At 41.9% G+C, this 8,480-nt stretch overlaps 1 protein-coding gene across 2 annotated transcripts in view; it reads left to right on the top strand.

Annotated features, from left to right (window-relative positions):
• The first annotated feature begins 4,128 nt into the window (after positions 1–4,128).
• The window catches only part of CPEB1 (cytoplasmic polyadenylation element binding protein 1), a 48,129-nt gene continuing 43,777 nt past the window's right edge, over positions 4,129–8,480 (top strand). For both annotated transcript variants that reach the window (XM_019640235.1, XM_019640236.1), the window contains exon 1: positions 4,129–4,308. In XM_019640235.1, coding sequence (XP_019495780.1) covers positions 4,233–4,308 — 76 coding nt within the window. In that variant the 5' untranslated portion in view covers positions 4,129–4,232. The remainder of the gene's footprint in view (positions 4,309–8,480) is intronic.

The following is an 8,480-nucleotide window of genomic DNA, read 5'->3' as shown; positions in this document are numbered from 1 at the left end:
GGGGGGGCGTGGGCAGTCCTGACTACATGGGCTTTGCTTTCAGTTGTGCAGAACACTTAGGCATGGATGACCTTAGGCTTCTATTTAGTATCCCTCTGTGGTTGGAGCACCCTCCTAGTTTATAGTGATGTAACACTCTTCATTTTGATTTTAAAGGCTGTTTTGTGATGATTTTCCTTGAGGTAATTGAAGAATCCCCGGAGGGCAGGTCTTGATTTGTGTGCTAAAATGGGCCACAGTTGCAGGTAGCTGTTGATCCTGAGAATAACTTGACTGTAATAATAGTGTTACTGGTTTCTTTTCTCTTAGCCTGCATAATATGCTGATACAGGCACCACCCTGACGAGTTTAGCACCTTGGTCTGAAGTCCCATTGACACTGGCATGGGCGTAGCTCTCTTCTGTTGGAGGAAAGCAGATATCTGAAGGGCAGCTTGGGGTTTTTTTTGTGTGTCTTTTGACAGAACACTTAATCTCTTACTAAACACCTAGGCTCGCTGCATTCTGGTTTCGTGCTTCTGGCCTTCCAGCTCTGACACCATCTGTCTCCTGAGTCTACCCTTTCTCCCGAGACCTTTTTTTTTTTTAAGCTGTAGTTTTGGAATTGTTTTGAAGCTCAAAAGGTGTTAGAGACCTGTCTCCCGGGTATAACTTGGAGTTGACACCTAGCCCAGAGTATAATGTCTGACTATTTTCATTAGAAAAAGTGATTTTTCTAAGTTTACATAGTGAGTAGATGATAGACCCAGACCTGGAGCCCAGGTCTCTTCGTTTCCAAACGAGTGTTATTTCTAGAAGTCATGCACCTTGACCTCTGTTATATTGGTCTCTGATTATCTTATTTTATTTAAAATTCCCACTTGGTTCATAAGACTCTTTTGCTTCCCTTCGCCCCCCCCCCAATCTGATAGAACTTTTCTTGTCCTGGCTCTTACAGACTTCCTCCCCCCCAGGAATGCCAGATTCCCTGTGGCTCACTTTGTCCGCCCATTCATGTCCTCTTACACAGAGGGCCCGTGTATTCCTGTAGCATCAGTCCTCTCTCTCATCAGGTTTTAGGTTGAACTCTTTAGCTCTGATTGTTCTCAAGACGCCTAGTTCTGATTGGCCTCCTGAATGAGTTATGTCTAGCTGAGGTATATTAAACCCAGCAGGTCTAAAAGCAGAACCAATCTCGTCCCTTTCCTCATCTCCTGGGGCTAATCTAATTCTATCCCCTCTACCTAATTAGTCTGTTGGGTTTTTTTGTTTTTTGGGTTGTTTTTTTTTTTCCCTACTATAGAGCCCTCTTGGGAGAAAGAACTCTGTTTGGGTGTTTTTGTTTTATTTATTTATTTATTTATTTTAACCACTAGAGGCTCAGTACAGAAAGACGCTAGAGGGATACATACTTGTAGCTTTCCTTTGGAAACCGCTCCTCAATTTCTATAACTCTAGAGCCTTGATGGACATAACTCTGTCTCCTTGCCCCCTGCATCCTTCCATTCTTTCTCCATTCCCAGTGCTCAGTTCTCTCTCTCTCTGATCAAAGGAAACAGTGAGTCACTGTTTGGGAGAGGACACTTTCTTTGTGGAAAAGGGGGATGCTTTTTTCCAGATGGTAGCCTCCTCCTCTTTTCCCCTCCCCGTTGAGGACTATTGCTCTAGGAAACCAGTGTTTCACAATGGGACTGTCAACTCTTAACCTGTTGAAGAGGAGAAAATTGAGAGCTCCTAAAAAAATAGCTTGTGTTAGCAGAGATTCCTCGTGAACCATTCTTTCTCACAATAAGTAGGTGTAACTAGTTTTATCTTGAGGCCATTTTTAGCCAGTAATAGTAAGAATTGTTTTTCTTTTCTGTCATTGCCAATTATCTCTTCCTGTTGTGATTGGAGATCGTGGTGTATGTTCCTGACAGGATTGGGAAGGGGCACAGGTGGCCAGGCATGCACCTAGGTTAGATTTTTTTCAGACTGCTTGAGATGGTAAGATCCTTAGACCTTCCCCTCCTCCTGGAGAAGCGGGTATCTCCCTGAGGCCTCCAGGTCTGCACCTTTCCAGACTGCTAGGGCACTTGACTCCCTGGTCTCCTGCCTCCATCTTTCATGGGTTGCTCTGGGTCTCTAAGATTCACATACAGTTGTCGTTTAGTACTTAACTTCAAGCGTGGCCAGGACCTGAGAATTCATATATATCACATCTGTTATAATGAATAAAATTAGGTTAATTTTTCTGTATTAGGAGGGGCCTTTTAAAGTGTGGAACCTGTGATGTAGAAGATAATCCTAACTCCTTACCCTGGCACATGAGGCCGCCTTTCCACTCTGCTCCCTTCTCCTGTACCAAGAGTGCCTCACAGGCACTACTTTTGATCCTATTCCTCTGTTGTCTGTGTTCTTGAGCCCTTCCCCTGACCCTCACTTTCAGCACAGTCTCTCCTCTGAGCCCCCTCGGCTTCGAGGATGACGTATGCTCACAGCACATTGTAGCTTGAGTTGTGCTGGGTTCTCAACGTGATCAAGCCTGGGCTCCCTTTCTAGACTTCAGAAATTTCTTTCGGTTGAGTCCCTCTCTATTTCACTTAGCCTTGGGGTGCTCACTGTAGATAGCAGGCAGTTGGGGGATGTGTGTCAAGCGGTGAGTGAATGAAGCAAGTAGCCCTAAGACCTGTAGATTAATTGTAAATGCTTGTGCCTTAGCCTTTGTGACGTTGCCTTAGTGAAGTGGAGAATCGTCTTAGAAACCTACAGTTGTGAAAAGGGTCTTGTGTCAGCGGATTTAACTTCTCTCAGTGGTGCCTCTCTGGAGAACTTGGGAAAACGACCTTGTAGGACTGTAAATTCTGGTCATCCTCACGCCTTGCAAAGCATACCAGTCTTTGCAAGAGCTTAAGAATGATGCAGGACTCAAGCTTGTCCCTTTAAGGCCACCCGTCAGAGTTTATAAAACTGTAAAAGCTTGAGCTCATTCTCATGCTTACCTGGAATTTGTAATAGGCTTAACAAAGTGATCCCTGGCTTCTAACAGTTTTGGTGAAATGACCAGCTCTAAGATGTTAGGTGCTTATTTCCTTACTTGGTCTGTTTTTAGTTTATTTTTCCAAAGGTAACTGGGAATCAGAGCTGATGAGTCAGACTCTCCTTAGAAGATTGAGTCTGTCGGCCAGTATTTCGTAACTTACTATGTCAGGCGCTGGATGTGGTGAGTGAGGGAGATTGAAGAGTGAAGAATGGTACCTAGATTTCTGTCTAGGGCAGCTGGTGGGTGGTGATGTTATTTACTGAGCTAGAGAATACCGAAAGAATCACTTGTGTGGGGGTTCAGTTCATAATTATATATCTGGGAGTGCTTTTTTCATTCCGTAATGTCTCACACGAGTTCTATGTACCTTTAATGACCACATAGAATTGTACAACTTATTTAAACAATTCTCTTTGGGTGTTTATATCATTTTCGGTGCTTACCATGTCTCCTATAATTATGTCTTCAGGTGTAGCGATAACAGCTACCATATGCTGGGCACCATGTTAAGTGCTTTCTACATCTCATCAAAAGATTGACAGATACTCTTTTCCCATTTCACAAATGGGGAAACTGAGGCACAGAAGTTAAGTAACTGTCAATAAGTGGCAGAACCAAACTTTTCAAACATATGGTATTGAGATAATTTATATAACCATAAAATTCATCTTTCAATGTACAGATCAGTGATTTTTAGTATATTTACAGGGTTTTACAGTCATAATCTAATTTTAGAATATTTTCATCATCTCAAAAAGAAACCTGTGCCCATTAACCATCACCTCCACCACCCTCCAGTTGAAGACAGCTAATCTGGATGTTTTTTGTATATATGGGTAATACTTGTATAATATGTAGTCTTTTGTGGCTGGCTTTTTTCACTTAACGTACTGTTTTTAAGGTTTATCCATGTAGTAGTATGTATCCTTTTTATTAATAATATTCAGTTGTATACGTAGACTTCAAGCTTTGAACCAGGTATGTCTGGTTGTAAAGCTCATATGGGCAGGAAACCCAACTCCTTGTTGCTTTTATCTAACTCATGGTGTGTTGGGTTAGGAGAAAGGGGGCGTGAAGTCTCCATTTATCATAAAGGAGTGTAGAAAACCTAAATATCTTTTTCCTGTGTCTAGGAGGAAGAAGCGGGAAGGATAAAAGATTGCTGGGACAACCAGGCAGCCCCTGCACTCTCCACGTGTAGCAATGCCAATATCTTTCGAAGGATAAATGCCATGTTGGATAATTCTCTGGATTTCAGCAGAGTCTGCACTACACCCGTAAATCGAGGAATTCATGATCATTTGCCAGGTGACTTAGGTTTGAAAACTTGATGCATGTATGCAGAGCTGCTTCTAGGCAGCTTGTGAAGAATGACCTTGAATCTCTGGCAGTACTTGTTACTCCTGTAGTTTTCTTTGTGGATTGGGTCCCCCTCTGGGTGAAGACTGCCTTTGATTATAATGTAGAAATCTATTGTATAATATTCAAGAATATTGGATAAAAAAAGGATAGGTCAATGCAACAAGACTTATTTACATGTAGAATTATAATGTGAGTAATATGTAACTGTAGATTTTCTGGTAGCCACATTAAAAAAAGTGAAATAAATGTAATATTTTATCTAACCCAACATATACAAAGTATTATGACAACTTATAATCAATATAAAACTATCAATAAGGTAATATATTTTTTTCTTACTACTAAGACTTCAAAATCCAATGTATATTTTGTTTTTTTCCCAGTGTATATTTTACATTTATAACACAGCTTAGTTTGAATTAGCTACATTTCAAGTGCTCAGTACCATATGTGACTAGTGGCTACTGCATTGGTCAGTGTAGTTCTTGACTAGTAATTGCTTTTAAACATGAGTGCAAGTCATCATGCATTTAGTTTTTATGATATTTAGGATATTCCACAGAATAGTGAGCGAGAGGGCCACGTCTCCTGAAGGTGGCACTTCCCAAGGAGGCTTGGATGTCCTAACAGTGTTTCATAATCTTTTTGTGGGAATTGCAACATGCTATAAGAATGTTGATGGAATGTTTTTTGTTTGAGTTATTTTAGATGAAAGTGAACATATTTTTAATTTTTAAAATGGACCTTGAAACTATTTGGCAACAACAGGGATACTCAGAACCAGGACTGGTAATTGCTGCTTTTCAGTTATAAATTTATTTTTTTTAACTTGGCCTTAGAAATAATTCGCACAGAGAAGCAGGAGTATGTGAACATAATGTAGCTAGATATTTCAGCGAGGGGTTCATTATGAAGGAAGCTGACTTTTGGTAATTGTAGGATTTGTTTCTATTAAATTATATTGGAAGACAATTGAGAGAAGGGCATTGGGGAGGGGGATTGGAGGGTCTTGACTCTTTTAACTGCCACAAAAGTATATATGTAATACTTTCTATTAATATTGGAGCAAGTCATAAGCTAACCCTTATTTTCTCCTGTATCTTATGCCGACTTAAAAATTCAGAGAATCTGCTTCGTTCTATATCCATGTTCTGCTTTTCCCCTTTGGGAAAATTGCATGAATTACATTCCAACAACAATGACAAATCAACAATGGCTTAGTTTTCGCTAGGTTGCTTCAGACACTCTGGAAACTTTTGTAATTTAGAGCAAAGTATTTTTCAGCCAGTGCTAGGTTGTTGAGCTCCCTAAGGGAAAAGACCTGGGTTAGTGATAGAGGAGCTGTGAGGAGTGTGCGTTTGCAGCTGGCCAGTAATCCCAATGGCCTCAGTCGTAAGATGCCAGGCACTGGTGAAAGTGTTACCATTGCACTCTGCCCAGGTGAGTGGTTGGCTGAACTACAAGGTATAGACTTTAGGACTTCTTCAGATCCTTCTCAGAGCACATCCAAGAGGTACAGGGGGATGAGTACCTTGAAGTGGGGAAACCTGGGCTCTAAGGTTGACCTCGGGCAGTGCCATAAAGTAGACAATTTTCCCAGCTGTGGGACAGAGTGGTTCCTGCCCAGCTTGCCTCACAGGGGTTCTCCTAGGGCTCAGGTGAGGAAGCCGTCCTGCACTTTTTAGGGACTTCAAGGGATTGTAGGAAAGGCTCTGGTCCAGCAGCTGGTGTCCTGAGCCCTTCTCATCCACCAGCCTCCACTGCATGGTCAGTTCTCTGCCCATCCGTCCCCACTTGAGATGTTAGCTCAGGGCTCTGGGCCCGGGTCTGGAGTGGTGAAGCGGGCTGCCTGGTCCACTGCAAAGGGGAAGGTTTCCCACCCACGTTCCCCAGCAGGACCTGATAGAGCAGGCCAGTGGAAAACCAGCCTGTGATTAACGAGAAAGTGAACCTGGATGTATGTTTTCCATGAAGAACTTTAAGAAATAACCTGAATGGGTAGCTTCTAGTCAAAAGTAATTGTGTTACCTAAGAAAACAATCAGAATTGCAAAATCTTTTAATAAGATTGTTTATCACAGTAGTATAACTAGGGAATATTTGGCAACAACAGAAGGTTAACTAACCATACGATGGAATGTTCTGCAGTCATTAAATAGAATGTTTGTAGAAGACTCCTGAATGACATACAAAGACAATCATAGTATGTGGAATGAAAAAGCAGAATTCAAAACAGTATGGCCTTGGATGTATGTGCATAGAAAAAGACTGGAATGATGGACATAAATATAACAGTGATGGTCGTATGGGTCATTTTTTTCTGTGTGCTCTTCCCCACAGGTTCTTCTATAACAAGCATGTTCTATAGTGAAAAAAAAAACCTTATAAAAAACAGTATATCCTAGCATAGTGTTTCACATTGCTGTTTGGGTTTTGCATAGATCATATTTCGTTTTCTTTGCACAACTTGTTTCATATGGGTGTTCCAAACTTTGGTACTTCCTAAATGATAGTTATGTACCATTTGTTTTTCATTTGAGTAAATGTTTGAGGTTAGTCACTTGCAAGGCTAGCTGTCACCAAATATTTCATTGCATGGTATGTGGTGAGAGTTGTAACAACTACACACCCAGTTGACAAAACATTACTGGAAAAGTGCTGTGATGGGGTCAGAGGGGAGATATTGTATTGGTTAGAGAACTAGGAAATACATTTTGGATGAAGGAGCATTTGAAATAGGCTTTAAAAAAAAGAAAGTTATTTCAGTGTAATTGGATGTTGAGTCAATTTTTTTTCTGTTGCTTCATAATTGAACATTAGGATCCAAAGCTGAGAATGAAGAGTTGTTAAGTGTCCCGTGGTTTAGTGAGAGTCCCCAACAGTTGGGGCCACATACTCCCCTAGAATTTACCAAGAGGCCATTGAGCTGTCCTTACTGCCACAGACGTTCTCTCAGCCATTCCCTGGTCTGTACAGGAAGACCCTGGTGGGGGTCGCATTTGGAGTGATCCCCCTCTCTTAGTGGAGGGGAATAGGGTGGGGAGGGGGCTGTTTCCTCTGTCAAGCCAAGCCAGGGGAGTGTCCTCCAAGGGCAGCATTTGTACAGATCAAGGGTACTTCCAAGAAAGCAAGCAAGATTGAGCCTCTTGTTAGGTAGCTGACTTGCTGTCTGCCCTTGAGTAGAGATGAAAGAGACATTGAGAGGTGATGTGATGCAGGGAGGGAGGTGGTTGGAGCTGTCTGATTTCCCAGGAATTGATAGGCAGGGCCGTTGTGATTTCCTGTGGTTCAGGCGGGCTCAGCAAAGGCTCTTTGGCTACTAACCCACTTGTTGTGTGAGGGGTGGTTAGAGCTGGGATGTGGTGGAAGATCTGGCTCCTACCCAAGCAGCTGTGTAGTGGGGATGTGCACACCCCTCAGGCGAGGGATGCCTGCCACCCAGAGGGCCCCTTCCACACTCCCCAGTCCTGTAAGCCATAGTCCGTTCAAATCTGTGGGGAAAGGGAGGAAATAGGCTGTAAATGCACACATGATTAACGCATAAGCAAACTGGGTTTTTATCAACAGTGTCTATAAAATGTGAAAATGGGTAAGATCACTAAGGAACATCTTAACTACTAGATGGGTAGGAGATTTAATGTGTAGCATGGGTGGGGGCAGTGGCTGGAGGAAAAAGTTTCATGTTAACTCAACGGGGATGAGACTTCTCAATAACCAGTTAAAATAGCTTGGAGGCTTAGAAAAAGGATTACTTAGCCAAAGTAGTCCAAAGTAAGTAGGGTGTGGGGCTAAAATGCTGATCAATTTTTTTTTATTTCAGTATAATATACGTAGAAAAAAGTATATAAGTGAAGAGTCCACACTTTCTCAAATGGAACATAACCATGTAAGAGCACCCAGATCTGAATGGACTGCTGACTTTAATACAGGACCAAAGGATTGCGTAGTGATAGCCCAGTATTGAATTTTTGACTGAGATGGTTGTCTTTTTTATTCTGGAGGGTCATAAACAGTATCATCACTCAGTTCTGTGAGAAGCTCTCCTGAAACAAAGTTGAATAAACTTAGTTCCATCTAACAGGAGACGGTTGAAATTACTCTCTAGAAGTCCCACAAATA

The sequence above is a fragment of the Hipposideros armiger genome, unplaced genomic scaffold (assembly GCF_001890085.2).
Source record: "Hipposideros armiger isolate ML-2016 unplaced genomic scaffold, ASM189008v1 scaffold_48, whole genome shotgun sequence".
In the NCBI taxonomy this organism is placed as follows: domain Eukaryota; kingdom Metazoa; phylum Chordata; class Mammalia; order Chiroptera; family Hipposideridae; genus Hipposideros; species Hipposideros armiger.
This window is presented reverse-complemented; position numbering and strand designations above follow the sequence as displayed.